The sequence below is a fragment of the Notolepis coatsorum genome, assembly GCF_963971535.1.
Source record: "Notolepis coatsorum genome assembly, chromosome: 3".
NCBI classification, from domain to species: Eukaryota; Metazoa; Chordata; class Actinopteri; order Aulopiformes; family Paralepididae; genus Notolepis; species Notolepis coatsorum.
This window is the reverse complement of record NC_140167.1, coordinates 164,887,738-164,911,844: the sequence shown is the minus strand read 5'-3', so window position 1 is coordinate 164,911,844 and position 24,107 is coordinate 164,887,738. Positions and strand designations below refer to the sequence as shown.

General features: G+C 43.1%; 1 protein-coding gene across 1 annotated transcript in view; it reads left to right on the top strand.

Annotated features, from left to right (window-relative positions):
- Nucleotides 1–6,282: 6,282 nt before the first annotated feature.
- The window catches only part of fap (fibroblast activation protein, alpha), a 50,559-nt gene continuing 32,734 nt past the window's right edge, over nucleotides 6,283–24,107 (top strand). Inside the window, exons 1-12 of the mRNA XM_084309506.1 lie at nucleotides 6,283–6,468; nucleotides 6,904–6,985; nucleotides 7,507–7,599; nucleotides 8,177–8,271; nucleotides 9,177–9,251; nucleotides 9,412–9,464; nucleotides 9,692–9,764; nucleotides 10,488–10,608; nucleotides 11,725–11,879; nucleotides 15,002–15,099; nucleotides 20,435–20,564; nucleotides 22,759–22,797. Coding sequence (XP_084165632.1) covers nucleotides 6,466–6,468; nucleotides 6,904–6,985; nucleotides 7,507–7,599; nucleotides 8,177–8,271; nucleotides 9,177–9,251; nucleotides 9,412–9,464; nucleotides 9,692–9,764; nucleotides 10,488–10,608; nucleotides 11,725–11,879; nucleotides 15,002–15,099; nucleotides 20,435–20,564; nucleotides 22,759–22,797 — 1,017 coding nt within the window. The 5' untranslated portion in view covers nucleotides 6,283–6,465. The remainder of the gene's footprint in view (nucleotides 6,469–6,903; nucleotides 6,986–7,506; nucleotides 7,600–8,176; nucleotides 8,272–9,176; nucleotides 9,252–9,411; nucleotides 9,465–9,691; nucleotides 9,765–10,487; nucleotides 10,609–11,724; nucleotides 11,880–15,001; nucleotides 15,100–20,434; nucleotides 20,565–22,758; nucleotides 22,798–24,107) is intronic.

Genomic DNA, 24,107 nt, shown 5'->3' with positions numbered 1-24,107 from the left:
CACATGTCTCCTGTCTGTCCTCCTCTCACGTGTCTCCTGACTGTCCTCTCACATGTCTCATGTCTGTCCTCTCACATGTCTCCTGTCTGTCCTCTCACATGTCTCCTGTCTGTCCTCTCACATGTCTCCTGACTGTCCTCTCACATGTGTCCTGTCTGTCCTCCTCACCTGTCTCATGTCTGTCCTCTCACATGTCTCCTGACTGTCCTCCTCTCACATGTATCATGTCTGTCCTCTCACATGTCTCCTGACTGTCCTCCTATCACATGTCTCCTGACTGTCCTCCTCTCACATGTCTCCTGTCTGTCCTCTCACATTTCGCCTGTCTGTCCTCTCACATGTCTCCTGTCTGTCCTCTCACATTTCGCCTGTCTGTCCTCTCACATGTCTCCTGACTGTCCTCTCACATGTCTCCTGTCTGTCCTCTCACATGTCTCCTGTCTGTCCTCTCACATGTCTCCTGACTGTCCTCCTCTCACATGTCTCCTGTCTGTCCTCTCACATGTATCCTGTATGTCATCTCACATGTCTCATGTCTGTCCTCCTCTCACATGTCTCCTGACTGTCCTCCTCTCACATGTCTCCTGACTGTCCTCCTCTCACATGTCTCCTGTCTGTCCTCTCACATGTCTCCTGTATGTCCTCTCACAGGTCTCCTGACTGTCCTCTCACATGTCTCCTGTATGTCCTCTCACATGTCTCCTGTCTGTCCTCTCACATGTCTCCTGTCTGTCCTCTCACATGTCTCCTGTCTGTCCTCTCACATGTCTCCTGACTGTCCTCTCACATGTGTCCTGTCTGTCCTCCTCACCTGTCTCATGTCTGTCCTCTCACATGTCTCCTGACTGTCCTCTCACATGTCTCCTGACTGTCCTCCTCTCACATGTATCATGTCTGTCCTCTCACATGTCTCCTGACTGTCCTCCTATCACATGTCTCCTGACTGTCCTCCTCTCACATGTCTCCTGTCTGTCCTCTCACATTTCGCCTGTCTGTCCTCTCACATGTCTCCTGTCTGTCCTCTCACATTTCGCCTGTCTGTCCTCTCACATGTCTCCTGACTGTCCTCTCACATGTCTCCTGTCTGTCCTCTCACATGTCTCCTGTCTGTCCTCTCACATGTCTCCTGACTGTCCTCCTCTCACATGTCTCCTGTCTGTCCTCTCACATGTATCCTGTATGTCATCTCACATGTCTCATGTCTGTCCTCCTCTCACATGTCTCCTGACTGTCCTCCTCTCACATGTCTCCTGACTGTCCTCCTCTCACATGTCTCCTGTCTGTCCTCTCACATGTCTCCTGTATGTCCTCTCACATGTCTCCTGACTGTCCTCTCACATGTCTCCTGTATGTCCTCTCACATGTCTCCTGTCTGTCCTCTCACATGTCTCCTGTCTGTCCTCTCACATGTCTCCTGACTGTCCTCCTCTCACGTGTCTCATGTCTGTCCTCCCCTCACATGTCTCCTGACTGTCCTCCTCTCACATGTCTCCTGACTGTCCTCCTCTCACATGTCTCCTGACTGTCCTCTCACATGTCTCCTGACTGTCCTCTCACATGTCTCCTGACTGTCCTCTCACATGTCTCCTGTCTGTCCTCACACATGTCTCCTGTCTGTCCTCTCACATGGCTCCTGTCTGTCCTCCTCTCACATGTCTCCTGACTGTCCTCCTCTCACATGTATCCTGTCTGTCCTCTCACATGTCTCTTGACTGTCCTCTCACATGTCTCCTGACTGTCCTCTCACATGTATCCTGTCTGTCCTCCTCTCACATGTCTCCTGACTGTCCTCTCACATGTCTCCTGTCTGTCCTCTCACATGTCTCCTGACTGTCCTCTCACATGTCTCCTGTCTGTCCTCTCACATGTCTCCTGTATGTCCTCTCACATGTCTCCTGTCTGTCCTCCTCTCACATGTCTCCTGTCTGTCCTCTCACATGTCTCCTGACTGTCCTCTTCTCACATGTCTCCTGTCTGTCCTCCTCTCACATGTCTCCTGTCTGTCCTCTCACATGTCTCCTGACTGTTCTCCTCTCACATGTCTCCTGTCTGTCATCTCACGTGTCTCCTGTCTGTCCTCTCACATGTCTCCTGACTGTTCTCCTCTCACATGTCTCCTGTCTGTCCTCTCACGTGTCTCCTGTCTGTCCTCTCACATGTCTCCTGACTGTTCTCCTCTCACATGTCTCCTGTCTGTCCTCTCACGTGTCTCCTGTCTGTCCTCTCACATGTCTCCTGACTGTTCTCCTCTCACATGTCTCCTGTCTGTCCTCTCACGTGTCTCCTGTCTGTCCTCTCACATGTCTCCTGTCTGTCCTCTCACATGTCTCCTGTCTGTCCTCTCATGTGTCTCCTGACTGTCCTCTCATGTGTCTCCTCTCTTTCCTCCTCACGTCTCCTGGAGGCGTGAATACTTTACCCAAACCCAAGGCAATTGTCCTTCCGCGTTCGGTTTGCGCGCCCTGATTGGCCTCTCGGCGCCCAATCGTGTTAGCCCTACTATCGCCGCACGGAGGAATACTATCCTCGAGTTAACCTAATTTATACAAATGGAGGTATTGATTTTGCCGTATCGAATCATTAAAAATATATACCGTTAACTGGAATATGTTGTTTCTTTACACATATGTTGGATTATGTAATTGGTTTGTCATGACAAACCAATAAAAAATTGCGAATTAACCAGTGGTTATCCTATTATATTAACATAGCTACAACAACACACAGTAACGTTAATATAATTACATGCATCATTGTTTACAATGAACGGTGGGGTTCTGTGTTTGTTGGTGTCTGTAGATTGTTGGTGAACAACTAACTTTAGGTTAGTTTTAACGTTAGCTAGCAGCAGGGATGGACGCCTTTGTGCAAATGCAGGCAGCTACAGGCACTCGAGGTGGAAGAGCTGCTGAATTTAATCGGCAGGAGAGAGAGAGGTCGTCAAAGCCGGATATATCCCTGTGGCTATGGTGTGGTTGTAGGCACGAAAATGCAGCTCGAACTACCTGTTATATTAAATTGATTGATTGCTGTTTAACTTGTCCGTGTCCAGTCCTTTCGATTAGCCCCACCGTTCATTGTAAACAATGATGCATGTAATTATATTAACGTTACTGTGTGTTGTTGTAGCTATGTTAATATAATAGGATAACCACCGGTTAATTCGCGATTTTTTATTGGTTTGTCATGACAAACCAATTACATAATCCAACATATGTGTAAAGAAACAACATATTCCAGTTAACAGTATTTTTTTTTAATGATTCGTTACGGCTAAATCAATACTTCCATTTGTATAAATTAGGTTAACTCGAGGATAGTATTCCTCCGTAGGGCTAACGCGATTGGGCGCTGAGAGGCCAATCAGGGTGCGCAAACCGAACGCGGAAGGACAACTGCCTTTGGTAAAGTATTCACACCTCCTGGAGAGCTGCCTGATAGCTGTTGTTCAGGCCCACCTGTCAGCAGAAGCACACATGCTCTATTTAGTCCCCACCACAGACACACACACACACAGAGGAGAGACACAGACACACAGAGAGAGAGACAGATGCTAGGGTTTTTCCATTCAACACAACTGTTCAAATTAGTCATAATTACTTTTTTAATGTGATCAACTGTCTCCACGTGGTGGGGAGGAGGGGCTTGGTGGAGAGGGAGGGGCCTGGTGGGGAGGGAGTGGCTTGGTGGGAAGGGAGGGGCCTGGTGGGGAGGGAGTGGCTTGGCGCTACACTACTGGGGTTAAGGCTTTCAGTTCCCACTCTGAAAAGTGCTTTGCACTTGTGGAACCATGATAGAAGCACTTAATAAGAATAGGCATCCTTGTTTATATACAGACATCTGAGTGTGGTGTCGTTAGCATAATAGTGAATGGTTGAAATGGTGTGTATATGGACACTGGGTTATATAATAAAGTGTGGAGGGTTTTTATGGAGAGATGGGGGTGGGGGGGGGGGGTTCTAGTACTAGTGTTTTTTTGTCATTGCATCGTATCTATACTATTACGTTGCTGCTTGATTACATGCATGTCTAATTTGGGGTCATCCCTATGTTCCCCGTGTCCTATGTTCCCCGATTGATTGATTGAAAATTGTATTAATTTTTATTATTTTATTAATTATTAATGTCCGCCTTGTTTCGAACTGGTTAAGCTTGGCGACTCTTTCGAAGTTGGTTAAGGTTAGAGTTTGGAATCAGGGCTGGTGGTCTGACTATCTATCGCTACCGGGGAACATGGGACCCGGGGAACATAGGACCCGGGGAACATAGACATGCTCCCTCTAATTTAAGGTGCTGTAAGTGGTATTTTTTGGTTTGTTGAAATAAGTAGTCTATATGTTAAAATAATAGCTCTTCTACATTCTGACATCCGTAAATGGCTGCATTTATATAGCGCTTTTATCCAAAGCGCTTTACAATTTGTTCCTCATATTTTACCTATTCACTCACACATTCACACACTGATGGCAGAGGAGACCATGCAAGGTGCCAACCTGCCCACCGGGAGCAATTAGGGGTTAAGTGTTGCTCAAGGACACTTCGACAAGCTGGCTGGGTGGAGTGGGAATCGAACCGGGAACCTCTGGATTACCAGACGACTGCTCTACCTCCTGATCCTGAACCACTGTCGCCGCCACATATCAGCGATCACTGATTATAGTGTCTGGTCAGTAACTAGGGTGACCAGGTGTCCCCCTTTTGGTTGTACTGTCCCACCATTTGACCAAATGTCCCACGTCCCTCATATTGAGAGGATGTCCCTCTTTTCGAAGCCAAAAAAACATGCGTCTAAAAGCCCCTCGCTACAGACAGTAAACGTAGCAACCCGCCTCTTGTCCACACACATTGCTCTGATTGGTTATAGTACTTTAGCGCGCTGCTTGCCTGCTTGTGACGTGACTGAGTCGTGACGCTACCTCATATCGCAGATCTGATTGGTTATAGTAATTTAGCGCACTGCTCTGCTCGTGAGAGTTGAACTTGTGACGCTACTTCATATTGCAAATCTGATTGGTCAAAAAAAACACAACAACATTACAAGCGAACTAGTTCAAGATGGAAAGCAGTAAAAAGAAACGGACCTGCAATTACAACCAAGACTGGCAAACGACACATGACTGGGTGAGGCAGATGGCAGGCAATCCGCAGCAGGCTTTCTGTGTTTTGTGTCATAGTTCTTTTTCAATTGCGCATGGAGGAGAATACGACTTGAAGCGCCACAGTGGACGTGAGTCTCACTTGAAAGTGGTTTACCAAAAAGAAACATCCAGATCTATGGATACGTTTCTTTTTAAACCAAACAATGATAGCCAGACGGACAAGGTCACTGCAGCTGAGATAACAAGTGTCTATCACACAGTACAACACTCCCATTCATACAGGTCAGCCGACTGTGGTATGAAACTAGCTCCTGTCATTTTGCCAGACTCTGTTATTCAATTAAAAAAATTTACATTATCTATCTGTCCCACTTTGTCCCACCAAAATCTTACTGTTGTCCCACCAAAATCTTACTGTTGTCCCACTTTTGGACTTTTTGCATCTGGTCACCCTATCAGTAACATCTAACTATCTATCTAAACAGAATACATTTCCTGGTATCCCTTCCCACTTTATCTAATCAGGAGAGAGAAAAATAAGAAGTAAAAACTAGCTTTAAGCAAATGTGTCGTTGAAACAAGTCAAATAATATTACTACCAGTGCAGTAAATTTGGCTTGGCAAGATTTCTTGAAAAATGTATTTTGTGTTTACTGCAGAGTGGAGGGACTGAGAGACCCATGATGTTACTGACCAGACTCTCAGTGATGGCTGTTGGAATGTAGATATATTCAACACTAATTTTAACACACAAAAAAACATTACAGCGCTTTTAAGCAGAATGCAATTTCATGAAATGTACTATTATACTATACCTACACAGTGCCTTTTGCCGCGGTGTGAAAAATGCAACTATACCAATTATAAATCTTTGTTTACACCGCGGTGAAAATGTGACGACTCGGGACAAAACAATGAATAAAAAGTTTGCTGATGTGATTTTCTCCGCACAATAACATGTCCTGATTTGTTTGACTTTTGATCCGCGGCCAGTGAGAAAAGCTACTTCCTAAATAAACAAGGCAGAGACTTGAGTCCTGCGGGCTGCAGACTGGAGGAGCAAGAAGAGAGACGCGACTGCAGGGATTCGGACTCTTGACGAATGCATTACTATAAGCCCTGCTTATAGTTTCAACCTCAGTCGCACGGAGTCACGGTATTCTTCCGTCGGCTGACGATTATAGCAAATGTTTTATTTTTTTTGTGTTCTTCTCGTGGTACAGTATGAGTTTGTAAATCAGGCCGTTTTGTCCATGAAGTCAACTTCAACAACTCGTCGGCGACTTTTTAAAGGATTGTAAAAGAAAAAAAAGAAACTTGAGAACTGGATGACTCGCCGTTGGATGTCGATCAGACCATCCGTGTTATGGTCAGTAAAGCTCACCTGGCTGTCAGGGGATGAATGAATGAAAACTTTATTTAACAGATTGCAGAATGGGTACAATACAGTACGGCTCAATACACACAATTGTTAAGGGGATGCAGTCAGACCAGAGAATTTTTTTTGGTTTGTTTACATCAGGGTCCCCCATTCACACACATATAACTGGATAAACACACATTAACTGTAGCGAAAGTTTATAAATAAAGCAAAGAAAAATACGATATTTAAATATAAAATGACTTACCTCGAAATAACTTCTGCAGGTGATCTCTTCTGAAATGCACCAGATGAGCAGGAGCGGGATTGTTGTATTATTGCTTGTAAGGATGTTATTGAAACGTGTCTCACCTGCAGGGTATAGCAGCTATAGACTTGTATTATTGCTTGTAAGGATGTTTTTGAATCGTGTCTCACCTGCAGGGCAGCAAGGTGCTTTGGGGGTTGGTGGGGGCGGCTGTCGTCATCACGTTAATAACTGTCCCAGTAACAGTTTATGTAAACAGTAAGTTGATTTATATAAGATAACTTTTCATCATCAATTCTACCAATTCCATTTTGCAGGCTTGAAACATTCGCTTTCAAAGTCATGGGCTTATATAGTCAAGTTATTTTAGAATACATTTTTGGTTGACGTTTAATTAATTTGATTAGTCCTAATTCCAGTTGATCTATCCGTTCGATTGAGTTTAGGGGCTTTGGTTTGACCACCCTGTTCATCATTGTCGTAGGGATACGAGTGACAGTATTATTGTGTTGAAATAAATTCTACTTTAACGAAGTTGTATTTGAAGCTGTTTAAAGTGAGTCAGTCTGCGGTACGAGCTGTTATTCAAAGGGCGCCACCATGTGACTGTAGGATCTGTTTTACAACACTGTTGTACTGTAAGACATATCCACGTCCACGCTGCAGAATGTGAAGAACATTCACACTTGCGCCAATAGCAAGATGTTTTTTTGTATTGAATAATGTTTTGGCTACTAATTTGCCATAAATCACACAGTTGAATCTGATTATTATTCCAGGAGCTGGTTCAGGTGCCAAAAGGTCTTTTACTCTGGCAGATTATTTCAATGACACCATCAGGTACAGGGCGTATAATCTGCGGTGGATATCAGGTACGCTACTACTTTCAGTCCTCCACTAAATACTGTCCATCCACATCTGTCTGTACATACCTGCATAATAATCATTGTTACATATCTGTAGATGCTATATCTATATCTGTAGGCCTACATATCCCTTACCTACTCTTACGCTGCTGGCCAGTATGATTTATATAGTGTCTTTATACATGTATCACTGTACATATTAATACTATATCTATATCTCTACATATCCCTTACTATACTAGTTACGCTGCTGGCCAGTATGACTTACCATAGTGTCTTTATACCTGTATCATTGTGCATATTAATACTACAACTCTGTACATACATCTGATTAGCACTATTACTCAGTAGTACTAATTTATATATTTTATACCCAGTTTAACCACATGTACATTGTATATTACTATTGCACTTTACTGTTACATGTGTACTCTGGTTGGATGCTGAACTTACTTTCGTTGTACTTGTGCTGTGTGATGACAATACATTTTTAATCTAATCTAATGATTTGGTGGTGAATCGTCATATACACCCCCCCCCCCCCCTCTCACAAGAGTTAATCCTCTGTCTCTTCCGTCTGCAGATAAGGAATACCTGCATAAAACAGGAGAGGGAAACGTCCGCTACTTCAACGTTGAGACACAGAAGGACTCTGAGTATCTGAGCAACACGTCCTTTGTAAGATATTCCTGCCGTGAAAGGGTTTGGCAAACACAGTTTGGGAACCACTGTCCTAGAGTGCCTGAGCAGTGGACAACTGCGACCTTATATAGCCTGATGGCTGATGACGTCTCATGATGACCTGTCTGAGCAGCCAATCATGATTTATGACATTATGCACTTTCAATAAAGCATGATTTAAAAAAAAAAAAACATGTCATTCTTATGTTGTGGCAGCAGCAGGGGTGACGACAACTTAGTAACCTAGTTACTTTCAATTACAGGCATCATGAGGCGACAGTGACATGTTTTAAACCACATCAGAATTGGAACCAGAAAAGTCTTTATTGCCAAATACTGTAGTTTTCACATACAAGGGATTTGATTTGTTTATTTGGTGCGACATTAACGGATGGTAGAATAAAATCAAATGGAATATAAACTGAATTAGAATAGAAGCACAATAGAATATAATAGAATTATACAATCAAATATGCCAGGGCTGTACAATTGTGCACGATGTGGTCAAGTATACACGTATTAGAATAAAAATAACAATAGAGTGGGATGGAATATTTAGCAGGGCTGTGCAATTGAGCAGTAATTAGCCAAAAGTATGAACAGTGAAGTATGAACAAGTATGAAGAGTTTTGATTGTATCTACAAATATATAATATAGTCCAGTAGGGGTGTGTTAATGTAACACAGTGGGGGGTGTCAGTGGGGGTCCCGAGCCTTGTTGATGAGGCCCACTGCAGAGAGCCTTTAGTTGCTCATACCGTATTCTATAATGTTTTATTGTCTGCTATAGTAGTATACCTTCATATTAGTATAAATCATATTGAAAATTGTATCACTGTTGATCATTTGTATTTACTCCATCTCTGATGTATTTGAACTTTGAACTCTGCACCCTACTGCAGGCCCAAGTGGACGCCACAGATTATATCCTCTCAGGTGACCAGAAATACGTCTGCTTTGAAAGTAATTACACAAAGGTGAGGAAATTATGCCCACATTTTTATATCAATGAAACTTTAGCTAGTGAAACTTAGCATGTATGTACTTACAATTTACCATTTTTGATGGGGGGGGGGGGGTCTTACGTGAAAGATCCCAAGCAACACATGAATAACAAAGTGTTCTAATAATCCACAGCAATGGAGACATTCATACACAGCCTCCTACACCATCTTTGACCTTGAGAAGTCGTAAGTACCCCATATGCTATGATGCTATACATGTCGTTTTAACTAATCATTGCTTGTTTCGTTTGCAGTGTTCAAATATTGACTATAAGGCTAATCAATATTAAGGATATAGGATTCCTATTTCAACATTACTATTATATGGATGGACAGACACGTCCATCTATAAGGCACTGATGTATTATATCACCATCTCTCACTGAGGATTAATGTTCCTGTACTTGTTCCAGAACATTTGTTACTGCTCTGAACCTTCCAGAAGTTATCCGATACTTTTCCTGGGCACCAACAGGAAACACACTTGTGAGTCCAGACCATTGAAATGTACTGTCTAGATCCCATCACCCAGAAGGGCATTGGCTGTGATATGGAAGGGGTGTGTGTGTGTGTGTGTGTGTGGGGGGGGGGGGGGGTTGTTGTTGTCATAACTCATAATTGTCACCAAACAGTTATTTATAAACATATCCCTTCCCTTAACCCTAACCTTGACTGTACTCTGTATAGTGAAATTCCAGTATACTCGGTATACCTACAGTACACATTCTAAATACATTTAGATAACATTAGATTAGATTAAAATGTATTGTCATTATAGAGCACAATTGGGCGTAAAAAATGATGAATATATTATTTGATCTTATCTTATCTCACCTTACCTTATCTTACCTTGTCTTATCTTAACTTATCTTATCTTAATTGATTTTCTCTTATCTTATCTTACCATATCTTATCTTATCTTGTCTTAAAAGATATCATGTTGTGTGAAAGTGTTAAAAGCTTGTGACTTGCGCTCCCAACGACAGACCGCTCAAAGTGTCTGATTCTGCCCGGGCCACATACTACACATAATACGTGTTTGCCTTGATAGATACTTACTGTATGCAAAGCAACATGCGGTGGGGCTTAACGGCCCCCCGGGAAATGTTTAGGTCAGACTGTTGCAACAACAAGAATTCAGAGTTTGCTTGGTAGCAGAAGTGAGCGAGGATGGAATGTGAGCGTAACCCGAGCGTCTCTCTCCTGCAGGCCTACATCTGGAATTTCAATATTTATTTGAAAGCCAGCGTCACCGCTGATCCAATACAAGTGACCCACAATGGAAAAGAGAACGAGATCCAAAATGGAGTCCCTGACTGGGTATATGAGGGTGAGTAACATTCACTCTTTTACTGGAAGTGTGTGTGTGTGTGTGTGTGTGTGTGTGTGTGTGTGTGTGTGTGTGTGTGTGTGTGTGTGTGTGTGTGTGTGTGTGTGTGTGTGTGTGTGTGTGTGTGTGTGTGTGTGTGTGTGTGTGTGTGTGTGTGTGTGTGTGTGTGTGTGTGTGTGTGTGTGTGTGTGTGTGTGTGTGTGTGTGTGTGTGTGTGTGTGTGTAAATGGCTGCATTTATATAGCACTTTTATCCAAAGCGCTTTACAATTTGTTCCTCACATTTCACCCATTCACTCACACATTCACACACTGACGGCGGAGGCGACCATGCAAGGTGCCAACCTGCTCATCAGGAGCAATTATGGGTTAAAGGGGAACTCCACTTTTTTTGGAAATTAGCTTATTTAACATCTTCCCTGGAGTTAGACAAGAAGATGCATACCTTTTTTGTCTCTGTGCGTGCATTTTAGCTTTGGGAATAGACGCTCCGTTAGCATAGCTTAGCTTCATCACTGGAAGTGAGGCAGGACAGTAGCCTTACAGTGCCTTACAGTGTATTGCAAGGTCTGACATTGACCAAACTTGATATGCATGACCTTGGTGGGCTCTAGGTCAACTCCTGAAAAGGGGGTCAATGTCAGACCTTGCAATCAAAAGTTAGGGGGCGCACTGAAATTATGGCAAGGGTTATTAGCCCCCTAACTTTTGATTGGCACTGTAAGGCTACTGTCCTGCCTCACTTCCAGTGATGAAGCTAAGCTATGCTAACGGAGCGTCTATTCCCAAAGCTAAAATGCACGCACAGAGACAAAAAAGGTATACATCTTCTTGTCTAACTCCAGGGAAGATGTTAAATAAGCTAATTTCCAAAAAAAGTGGAGTTCCCCTTTAAGTGTCTTGCTCAAGGACACTTCGACACGCTGCCCAGGAGGAGCGGGAATCAAACCGGGACTCTCCGGATTACCAGACGACTGCTCTACCTCCTGAGCCACTCTCGCCCCCACTGTCGTGTGTGTGTGTGCGTGTGTGTGTGTGTGTGTGTGTGCGTGCGTGGATAGGGTCAGAAATTCCACAAGGAAACCGTTTGAAAATCGTTTTCCCTGATCAATTTCAGAGGAGGTGTTCTCGTCAAACGAAGCGATCTGGTTCTCGACAAACGGAAAGTTCTTGGCTTACGTGGAGTTTAACGACACCGAGGTCCAGAGAGTGGAGTTCTCCTGGTATGGGTCTGGACAGTACCCCAGAACCGTGGCTGTTCCGTATCCAAAGGTGGGACTGCTCAGATATTCCCAAACATGGACTGTTTACACTGTATGGATTGAGAGATGAGATTTAAGCATGTGCTTCAGCCTATTCCTTTGATTTTGAATTTTGTGTGTGAGATTGCCTTGAATATGTACATTTGTGATTTATTTTTCTTTTTTCTTTTCCTTTTGTAAGTCCACATGGGTGTGTTTGATTTGTCTGTAAACAAAACCGAAAAAATAAACATCATTCATTCATTCATTTATTCATTCATTCAGAGACACATTAATATCAGTGCTATATCGTGTACATAAGATAAGATATTGTTAGGGATTAGTGTTGGCAGAGGACCCAAATGCAGAACAGGATGAGGAGAAGAGGCAATAGGCAATAGCGAGAAAACGGAGCCAGGGGTGAATGTCAAAAGTATAATGCTTTACTGAGCAAAAACAAGGAGAGCACAACAATGGCTGGCAGAGAGCAAAGTACTAAATAACAAGAAACAAAACCACAGCAGTGCTGGTAGGGAAACAATTTACAAACTAATCTACAAACAAACACTGACAAAAACGACTGTAAACACGAAAAACAAAGATGGTAAAACAAACTGAAAACTAGACTTACTGACAAGGAACAAATGACAGAGCAAGAGTACACACGAGGACATCAAACAAGGAACCAAAACAAACGATGAACCGAAACAATGAACCCACAACAAGGGTAGGGAACACACACCAGTTATAGAGGGAACAATTAACACTAGAGAGACAGCAGGGCAATTAGCAAAACGAGACGCACATGGGGTGAGACAACCAGGAAGGAAACACACAAGAAAATACTGAACACTAGACAGAGTAACATAACAACCATACAACCACACAAGGAACTAATAAACAAGGAACATAACATTTAACAGGGGAGCAAGAGACAAAGTAGCAGGGGAAGGGCACAGAGAGACATGTAGACATTAAAGATACACCAGTGCACCAGGAGGGTATGCATGAGGGAGATAAGGGGAAGTTCAGGTGAATGTCCAGCAGGGGGAGGTACAGAGTGAGGAGCATTATTCATGAGTGGAGGACGTCCATGGACAGGTGAACCCTTACAGATATTCCTTTATTGATCCCCTCGGGGAAAATTCAGGCATCATAGCAGCATGGGGGAGGGGGGGGGGGGGTACAGGTATCGGCAGGGTAATAGTAGAAAGACATAAATACAAGTAATAAGATTATAGTACAGTAGAAAGTAAAAATAGACAGTGTAAATAATATAATTAACTCTGAATATACGCACATGAGCAAGTAGGCAGTGTGATCAAGGTGCAGATGAGGGTCTGTATGCCCTATCAGTTATATTATACATTACAATAAATATGGTTACAATAAACACTAGAATCTAAATGTATACTATGAGTAAGTAAAGTATACACAGGTGGTACATATGGTACTGTATATAAGAACAATGATAGATAAACTTCAGAACACAAGTGAAGTGAAATACTGAACAGTAGGTAGGGTGACCAGATGCAAAAAGTCCAAAAGCAGGAAGATTTTGGTGGGACAAAGTGGGACAGATAGATAATGTAATTTTTTTTATTAGAATAACATGGTCTTCACCGAGACCAATGTTTTTTTTTTTGCTTCAAAAAGAGGGACATCCTCTCAATATGTGGGACGTTCGGTCAAATGGTGGGACAGTACAACCAAAAGGGGGACACCTGGTCACCCTAACAGTAGGCCTACAGTCACGTGATTCACACTGTATTTCAAGTACATTATATACTATATTTAGCATTAAATCAAGTCATAATGTAAATGTAAAGTCAAGTCAAGTGTTCCTTTATTAATCCCCTTGAGGGAATTCAAGTGTCATAGCAGCGTGGGGAAGGGGGGTACAGGTAGGATAGGTAGTAGTAATGATAGAACATAGAACAAAGTGCAAAGTAATAATGATGATAGTGATAACAGTAGTAGTAGCAGTGAACAGGATTCAGTCAGACAGTAGTAATAGTAATGATGGTATACATGGTCCAAACCGTAGTAACACACTGCACCAGAGTCCGTCCACTGTTTGTTATTAAGAGTCAGACAGTCCTAACAGTGTATATTAGTAAGAGTCAGATAGTCCTAACAGTGTTTATTATTAAGAGTCAGATAGTCCTAATAGTGTTTATTATTAACTCATTCAGCGCCGGAGCTATATGCCCGATATAGATCTAGATGGCCACCGCTTTAATCAATGGGAGGAGTGGGAGATTTTCGAGTGCTTAAAATATATCTTAAATTATGGCTATGGGTCTAATACACTCGTAGATTATCAGTGAGTTGCTTGCAGTCAACATGTACTAAACGGATTGTTTTTTCATCAGTACATTTCCATTTTATACCGTTTTGAATACGAGTATAGTTTTGGTGATTTCTAGTAATTCCAGAGAACGACGCGATAATAGCCCTTTAGTGGAATACACAAAACACGTTGTAATTTTTCAGCTGATTATCGAATCTTCCTGAAATCAACGCTAGATCATAATTATTATCCTTCCTCGTGCACGCATGCAATGTTGTTTAGACCAGATCTATCATTGAAATCAGGTTACCTCGCCTGATTATTTAAACCACGCCCGCACAGCTTGGATCATCCCAGAAAAAAAAACGATACCATTCCCAGTGGAGTGCAATACCAGCCGGAAGGCGTAGGGGGCGGTATTTGCCCTTTTGCGAGCTCAGACCCATTCCCAACGATAACATCAGGCTGGATGGATGAAAATGAATGGATATCGCTAATAAAATAAATAACGATTAAAACCCGACTATACTCGTGATTGGTGCTCAAGCGATGGCGAGTTAACCCGACTATCATCAGGTCTGGCGTCCAATGAGTTAAGAGTCAGATAGTCCTAACAGTGTTTATTATTAAGAGTCAGATAGTCCTAACAGTGTTTATTATTAAGAGTCAAATAGTCTGAACAGTGTTTATTATTAAGAGTCAGACAGTCCTAACAGTGTTTATTATTGAGAGTCCTAACAGTTCTCAAGTTCACCAGCTGTTAGTATTTCACATTTCTTCAGTTCTTCAGTTTTAATTTAGTCTTATGCACCTTATTAAACCATTTTAAACAAGTTGAATGCTTCTTGTATTTCATCCAGGCTGGGTCAACTATTCCTAAGGTGAAACTCTTTGTAGTTGATACAGCAAATCCAACAAGTCGGACACAAGTGATGGCCCCGGCTTCCATTGCTGCAGGGTCTGTACACTATCACTTAAATTAAAGGTGTTGTTAATGTTGTTTTTCTATTGTTTCTATTGGGAAATGCGCTTACCGACTTCTCCGGAGTCAGAGTAGAAAAAGAAGATTCCCTCTCTGTGCGCTCTCTCCGGCTGCGAGTTAGCCTAGCTTAGCACAAACGACTGGAAGTGGAATATGCACCACTAGCCTAGCTTAAAACTCCGGGAGAGTTTCCCCCCCCCCCCTCCCAACAGCTAGGCTAGCTGTTTCGTATCCGCTTCCATTAATTTGTGCTACTGAACGCACAGAGAGGAAACTGGTATTTATCTTTTTGTCTGACTCTGCAGAAGACGGTACGTGCATTCCCCATAATGTTGGCGTGTTCCTTTAAGTCTAGACAGAATGTAACCTGACTTGCTCCTCGCTTTCCTCAGCCTGCTTTCCTCAACTTGGGGGGGGGGGGGGGTCAGGAACAAATTGGTCCTCAACCGAGCTGACATCCTCCACAGGGGGTATAACTTCAGTCTGATGGATGAGCTGAAGGTTGACGTCGCTCAGCAGGAGATATAGTTCCCTACTTGGGCTCCAGATATCCTTCCACACTAGGAGATACTGGCCCTACAGTACGTCTGCCACACACGTAGCAGGGTACCTGCGGGGTATTAAAGGAACACGCCAACATTTTGGGAAATTAGCTTACCATCTTTTCCAGAGAGAGACAAGAAGATAGATACCAGTTTCCTCTCTGTGCATTCAGCTATCTGGCTGCACGTTAGCCTAGCTTAGCACAATGAATGGAAGCAGACAGTGCCGGTTAGCCTAGCCATTGTCCAACTAACACCTCTCCCGAAGGCTAACCAGCACTGTCCACTTCCATTCATTGTGCTAAGCTAGGCTAACGTGAACGCACAGAGAGGAAACTGGTATCTATCTTCTTGACTCTCTCTGGAGAAGACGATAAGCTAACATTTCCCAAAATGTTGGCGTGTTCCTTTAAATAGTCTTAAAAAGTATTACATTCATAATTCTCAATTTAAGGCCTTAACATGTATTAAAATGTCTTACATTTTATTTGCACAGGTATTATGTTTGGGGGGGGGGGGGGGCAGCCCAGCTGTCGGTAGATGAAGGAATATTAAATAGGCCTATATGAAAAGTCGTTATGCAACTGCCAGTTCAGTGTTGCTATGTGTTCTGTTTTTTTTTGCTAGTATGCTTGTGAAATTGGTATAACATTTTGCAAGTGGTATTAAAAAGGTCTTAAAACGTCTTAAATTTTATTTGTTATGGGTAGGCAGATATTCCCTTTAAGGACAGTCTGCATTACCTCGGTCCACCAGCAGAGGGCAGGTGTCTAAGGGACATTTTCCCAGAGGACAGAAATCCCTGTCACTTTCAGGCCAAATATGCATTATTCAGTTTTCTCACCTTGTTACTTTGGTGACTCATAGACGCTGCACTCTTGAATTAAAACATTGACTTACAAGATAAGATAAGATGGATGAGATGAGATAAGATAAGATAAGATAAGATAAGATGAGATGAGCTGAAATGAGATGAGATGAAATGAGATGAGATGAGTTAACCTGTTAACCTGCAGTGAGTCTCCTGGCCATTTTAGTTTTCGTTTTTGAGGACTGCATACTTTTTTTGCAAACCAAAACAACATACTTTATACTTATAGCCCATGCATGAGCCTGGTCTCTTTTGAAAGATGACATTCTGAAGTTTCTGATTCCAGAGGAAAATTCACTTCTAGTGCTAACGTAATAGAGTTACATAGGTCTGAACTTGAGTTGTAAAAAAAAAACTTGTTACTCAAGTTTTTCTGTAGTAGTTAGTAGTCCAGAGGTAGATCCATTCAGAACTGTGTACAAAGAAAAACTCAGTTTTCTCATAAACTTCAATTCATTTGGCTTCCTGTTAAAGAATTTAGTTGTTCACCTATTCAATCCAATTCAATTCAATTTATTTAATGACCACACAGCCAGGCTGGTGGAATTTAGTTTCAGTGCAGGTTTCATAGCAGTTCCAACATAAAAACATAAAACCACAAAAACATAGAACATATAACATCACTTACAGCGTACATAAAAGAAAACACAATTACATAGATACAGTTCAGAGTTTGTGAGTTTGTCCATGTCCATGTCAGCAGAGGTAAGGGGGGTTGCGGGGGGTACTGCAGGGGGGGGGGGGTGCTACAGGGAGTTCAGTGTCCGTATGGCAGTGGGGAAGAAGCTGTTTTTGAACCGGGTTGTTTTGGTGGTCAGGGATCTGTAGCGCCTCCCGGAGGGCAGCAGCTGGAAGATGTGGTGTGCTGGGTGAGTGGGGTCGGAGATGATTTTCCTGGCTCTCCTGATTGTAATTTGGCGGTGGAGTGATTCGAGGGAAGGGAGGGGGGTGCAGATTATTTTTGAGGATTTATTGATGATTCTTTGTAGTTTGTTTTTTGAGTGAGTGTCCAGATTGCTGTACCAAACGGTTATGGAGAAGGTGAGGATGCTTTGTATAATGGCCTGGTAGAAACGGAGCAAGAGATGTTTATTGACTCTGTATTTCTTAAGCTGGCGGAGGAAGAAGAGTCTTTGATTTGCTTTTTTGTGTATGTGGTCTGTGTTGGTATTCCATTTGAGATTATTGCTTATGTGAGTGCCGAGAAATTTGAAGGAATCTGTGGTGATTATGGGTTTGCCGGAGATGGATATGGGGGTTTTGGGGTTTGGCTGGCGTCTGAAATCTATGATGAGTTCTTGGGTTTTTGATGAGTTGAGAAGGAGGTTATTGTCTGTGCACCAGGTGAGTGTGTGGTTGATTTGTGTACGGTATTCTGTTTCGTTATTGTCTGTGATGAGGCCTATAAGGGTTGTGTCGTCTGCATATTTATATATTTTTACGGAGTTGTGGAGGGATATGAGCAGGTTGGTGTATAGGGAGAAAAGCCAGGGTGAAAGGACGCAGCCTTGGGGGGCTCCTGTGCTGAGATATAAAGGGTGGGATGTGATGTTATTTATTTTGACCTTCTGCTGTCTGTTGGAGAGGAAGCTGTGGATCCAGTGGCAGATGCAGGGGTTGATGTTCATGTCCAGAAGTTTATTGGTGAGTTTGGCTGGGATAATTGTGTTGAATGCGGAACTGAAGTCCATAACCAGAATGCGGGCGTATGAGTTGCGGGTTTCCAGGTGTTGCAGCAGGTGGTGAGTGGCTGTGTTGACTGTGTCATCCACAGACCTGTTGGTTCTGTAGGCAAATTGATGTGGGTCCATGAGGGGGGTGGTGCTGGTTTTGAGGTGAGGTGGGTAGATCCCTGATTCACACATCCCTACATGGGGTATCATTGGAAGCCACACTCATTGGCTACAACGATCCACAATCATTTTCGAGATCGGATCTAGATTGACGGAACTACTGCAGCCTGATGCGGGAGTGGTATTTTGCGCAATACCGTGTACTTTGCACAAGCCTCAAATACCGGCATGTAACTCGAGAACCGCTGAACGGATTTTGTCGGATCTTATCACTATCGACAGGCAACAAAGAAGCCTTCAATTCGATATATATATATTGTATTACAAAATATGCACACCCGAGCCACTAGGGGTCGCCAAAGTTCCGGTTGCAAAAAGTCCGAAAAACGTCCCTGATATGGGCTGTCGCAGGCTAAGAGTTAAGATAAGAGATACAATAAGATAAGATAAGATATTCCTTTATTGATCCCCTTGGGGAAATTCGTGCATCATAGCAAATATAGGCAATACAATTTGATCTGAATATAAAAATATGAGAAAGATAAACAGTGTAAACAATATAATTAACTCTGAAAATAAAAATATGAGAAAAATAAACAGTGTAAACAAAGGTGCAGATGCCCTATCGGTTATATTATATGTTACAATAAATATAGGCAATAAATAATTTGAATCTGAATATATACTATGAGTAAGAGTGAAAGTAAACAGTATACAGAAAGGTACCCTAACTCGCACGACATACGTCATACGTTGTTGTGAGGGCTGCAGGTGTGTCACGGCTTGGCATATTGAACCCAACATGCAGACAAAGAGAAAAGGCAGACAGGTCTCGTTAAAACCCAATATGGGTATATTTAATAAGAGGTCAAAGGTCGATTTACACGGGGGAGAATCTCGTACAGTCCAGGGGCGTGTGCGGGACAGGATAGTCAGACAGGCAGCGGTCGACTCGATACACGGGTTACAGGGTAGTCAGCTAGGCAGGAGTCAAAACGAGTTCAGGTCCTCATACGTTCCGGGAAAAGGCAAGGAGAGTTGTCAGGCAGGCGGAGGTCAGACCATGTTTGTCCAGAGCCAGAGATCAGGGTGAAGAGCCAGGTATTGGACTGCGGTGAAAGGAGGACAACAAAGGGTTAGGCACGGTCAAAGAACAACAGACTAAGTAACTATACGAGTGCATTCATTTATTAAATCTTTTTTGGACTTTATGGTGTTTTTGTTTTGTTCTTGATTTATTGTGATGTTTCTTCTTGACTTGTTTAAATAAGACGTGTCCGGCCCATGGGGACATTAACGTGTGTTGTCGGGCCTTACAAATACATTTGATTAGATTTGATTTGATTTGAATAACACAACTAACTGCTAAGCATCACGACATCTGAGGCGGGGTTATATCACTGACGTAACCGGCCCACAGACGTCGAGAGAGAGAGAGAGAGAGATGCAGGGACTGTGACAGGGTGTTTTGGTCGCTAGCAAATAATAGGGACTCTTTAAGTTATTCGTATAACGAATAACCACTAAACTGCTACAGTATGCAGACATTAAGGAGAAGGGGAAAAGTAAACAACAAAAAACAACCTTTACAGGTGGAAGCCTCATTCATTCCTGTAATTCCTAGCGGTCAGACATTCCTAATACCGTAGTTCTGCCGGCGTCAGTTCTCCGGCTGCTGACAGCAGTCCATGCCCAGGGTTGCGGAGCCTGTAGTTTGCTTGCATTTGTAGTTCAAGTTTGTTTTTATTTGTCACGTTTAAGGTACATGTACATTACAGTGAAATGCTTGGTTCTGTATGAGCCCCTGAGAATGTGCTTCATACAGTAAAAAAGTAAGTAAAAAAGGAATAACACTATACAATACAATATACAAACTAAAGTACAACCTATAAGTACAATCTAAGTAAAATGAAGTAAAAATGCAGACAACGAGGTACAGATGCAGACAATGAGGTACAAAACTAAGGCAAGGTGCAAATGCAAATGCAAATGATGTAGAGCCTTATAGTGAAACAGTGAAAGCAGATGAAATAGTCAAAACATGGTCACAGTCATCACAGTGTCTACTGTCTACACGTGACATGTTGTTCCTTGTTTTTCCTCAGTGATCACTTCTTGAGCTCGGTGACGTGGGTCTCAGACGAGCGCGTTGCAGTTCAATGGCTCACGAGGAAGCAGAACTATGTGCTCGTTCAGCTGTATGACTTTGATGGGAGCAGCTGGAAGGAGACGCAGGTATCTGTTATTAGACATCAGCCGCCGGACGATCTCTGGCAGAATGTCAACTGAGTGAATTATGATATTACATCTGTGTGGTAGAAAAACTGCAAATAGAATACATCCCGATTTACAGGGTTTGGGTCGATATAATAAAATCTAAACGTAAACAGGTTATGCTAATATGTCTATATTACTACCTACTATGCTAATATGTCTATATTACTACCTACTATGCTAATATGTCTATACTACTACCTACTATGCTAATATGTCTATATTACTACCTACTATGCTGGTATGTCTATACTACTACCTACTATGTTAATATGTCTATACTACTACCTACTATGCTAGTATGTGTTATGGTTTGAAACTGACCCCAATCGCACAACACAAGACAGGTATTAGAGTAAGCCAAAACAGGGCAATATTTATTAAATAACAAAAAGCAACACAGTCCCTTTAAGGGAGAACACAAAAAACACAAGAGTCCATGAAATAGGAAAACTGCGGCACTGTGCCTTTAACGGGCGAACAGGCTAAGGGACCAGGGCTAAGGGTCAGGGCTAAGTGTCAGGGCTAAGGGTCATGACCAGGACCAGGGCTAAGGGCCAGGGCTAAGTGTCAGGGCTAAGGGTCAGGACCAGGACCACTTACAGGGATGAGGACAGGGTTACGACAGCGGAGGCCGGGCACGGAGATCCTCCTCCCGTCCCTACACCGAGTAGGGCTCTGCTGCTCAGGAAGGAATCCTCCTCCTCATCCTCGGATGCTGCAGACGGGCAGCGCAGAACAAAGGGGGTCCGAGGGGAAACGGGATGGGCACACGCCATCCTCCCGTGGAATACTAGGGAGCAACGGCGAGCCTGGGTCCGAGGGGAAACGGGATGGGCACACGCCATCCTCCCGTGGAATAATAGGGAGCGACGGCGAGCCTGGGTCCGAGGGGAAACGGGATCGGCACACGCCATCCTCCCGTGGAATAATAGGGAGCGACGACGAGCCGGGGTCCGAGGGGAACGGGATGAGCACACGCCATCCTCCCGTGGGATAATAGGGAGCGACGACGAGCCGGGGTCCGAGGGGAACGGGATGAGCACACGCCATCCTCCCGTGGAATAATAGGGAGCGACGACGAGCCGGGGTCCGAGGGGAACGGGATGAGCACACGCCATCCTCCCGTGGAATAATAGGGAGCGACGGCGAGCCTCACCCCAGGAACGAGGATCACGAAGAGACGCCTTCCTCCCGTGGAATCGGGAGCGATGGCAAGCCGGCTTGACGTCTGGAGTGGGAACACTGGAAACCTCCCGTAGAGAATTAGAGAGCGAAGGCGGTGTCCCACTCCAGGCAAACGGCGACAGGTGGTGATGGCTGGCACGTCGTCTCACGCCGGAGACGCGGCAGGTGATGGTAACGTACAGAATACAGAACGAACACAGAGTCCAGAACACAGAACGACCCGACAAGGACTGGAGGGGAGTCTGCAACCTAAGTACTCTCCCGAGCTGATTGCAAACTCCCAACAGGTGCGTGAAGGTAGAGGAACAAGAATGTCCAAGGGTGGGGGCTGGTGAAGAGTAGGAGACAGGGAAAAGTTCTCGCAAGGGTGGGGGCTGGTGAAGAGTAGGAGAACAGGGAAAAGGGGTCCAGGGACAGGCGAATCCTCACAGTATGTCTATACTACTACCTACTATGCTAGTATGTCTATACTACTACCTACTATGCTAGTATGTCTATACTAATATGCACTCAAGACTGTCGCACTCACTGTTTGACCAAGAATCTTACTTAGCCTTAGCTGCCAGAGTTATACCCTTCCTGCTGGCTTGTTGTACAGAACTTGTAAGTCGCTTTGGATAAAAGCGTTTCAGCTAAATAACTCAAGTTTCAAGTTTCAAGTTTCTTTAATAGTTGTCATACAGAAGTACAGAATACTTTCATACAAAATGCTTCATACTGTTACGCTCCAGAGACTGTGCTAGACAAGATAGTATCAAATAACATAGTATAGCATGTAATAACTAAATGTAAATGGGGCATTGTTCTCATTTACTTATCAGTAGGTTGGAAAGTACAGCATTTTCTTGCCAAATGTTTTTCAATATTTGAATTTGAAAGAGGATACACTTCCTGAATGAATTGAACTGAAGGTGAATTGATCCTGATCAGTTCATGTAAAAGTACGTCTTGCTTCTTTTATTCATAGAAATTTGAACAAACAAGCAGAACCGGCTGGGTTGGACATGTAAGTTCCACTAAATACCTTGTTGTTTGTTTGATGTGTGTTTTAATTATTTCTAGGGATGTCCGATATTATCGGCCTACCGATATTGGCATTAAAATGTGATATCGGAAATTATCGATATCGGTAAAAATTTTTTTTTTTTTTTTTTTTTTTAACATTTATTTAACCTTTATTTACCCAGGCAAGCAAGTGAGAACAAATTCCGATTTTATTTATTGTCAAAAGTATGCATAATGTTGTGTTAATTCCACGACAAGAGATATGTAATGTTAATTACCTGAAATTATTCTGTTTTTTGGGGGGGGGGGGGGGGGGGGACCCTGCATATATCGGTTGATATCGGTATCGGAAATTAAGAGTTGGACAATATCGGTATATCGGTATCGGTAAAAAAGCCAATATCGAACATCCATAATTATTTCCCATACCTCTGTGATGTATGTAACGTCTATTTTATTTTATACATTTCTTTATCTTTTATTCTTTCATTTCTCATTTGTTTTACATTTCTTAAAACAAATTGGGCCCTTTCCCTGTTACCCTTCAAGAGGCCCTTTTGTCTTCTCACCAGGCTGTCATTGCAAATAAGAATTTGTTTTTAATTGACCTGCCTGGTTAAATAAAGGTTAAATCAATCAAATGAGGCCAACAGAGACGTCATTGATTGTTGCTTCGGTTCAAATAACAAACTCAGCAAGACCGACGGCTTCTCAGTTACAGTGGGTGACAATATTGTCACAAGGAAAGATGAAATTACCTACCTGGGTTCCATCCTAGAGGCTAATCTTTCCTGTGACAAAATGGCATCCAATGTAATAAAAAAAGTCAACCAACAAACTCGATTCTTGTACCGGATCTCCTCTCTGGTAAACAAGAATACCCTGAAGACTCTGGCAGGAGCACTCATTCAAGGGTACTACGACTATGCTTGCACCTCATGGTACCAAAGCACCTCAAAGGCACTAAAAACCAAATTACAAACATCACAAAACAAACTAGTCAGACTACTGCTTGACCTGACTCCTAGAACCCACCTCACCCCTGCCCACTTTGCCAACCTAGGATGGCTTAGAGTAGACGACAGAATACAGCAACTTGCAATGGGCCTGGTCTACAAGATACACTACGCGACCAAGGTACCCATGTACATGTCAAAATACTTCCCAAGGGTCAGTGAATACCACGATCACAACACCAGAGGAAGCTCCACAAATCATGTTAAACCCAGATTCGGCTCAAACAAGGGACTAAACACGTTTCGCAATTATGCCACATCAATGTGGAACGCCCTACCCAAAGCTGTAGAGGAA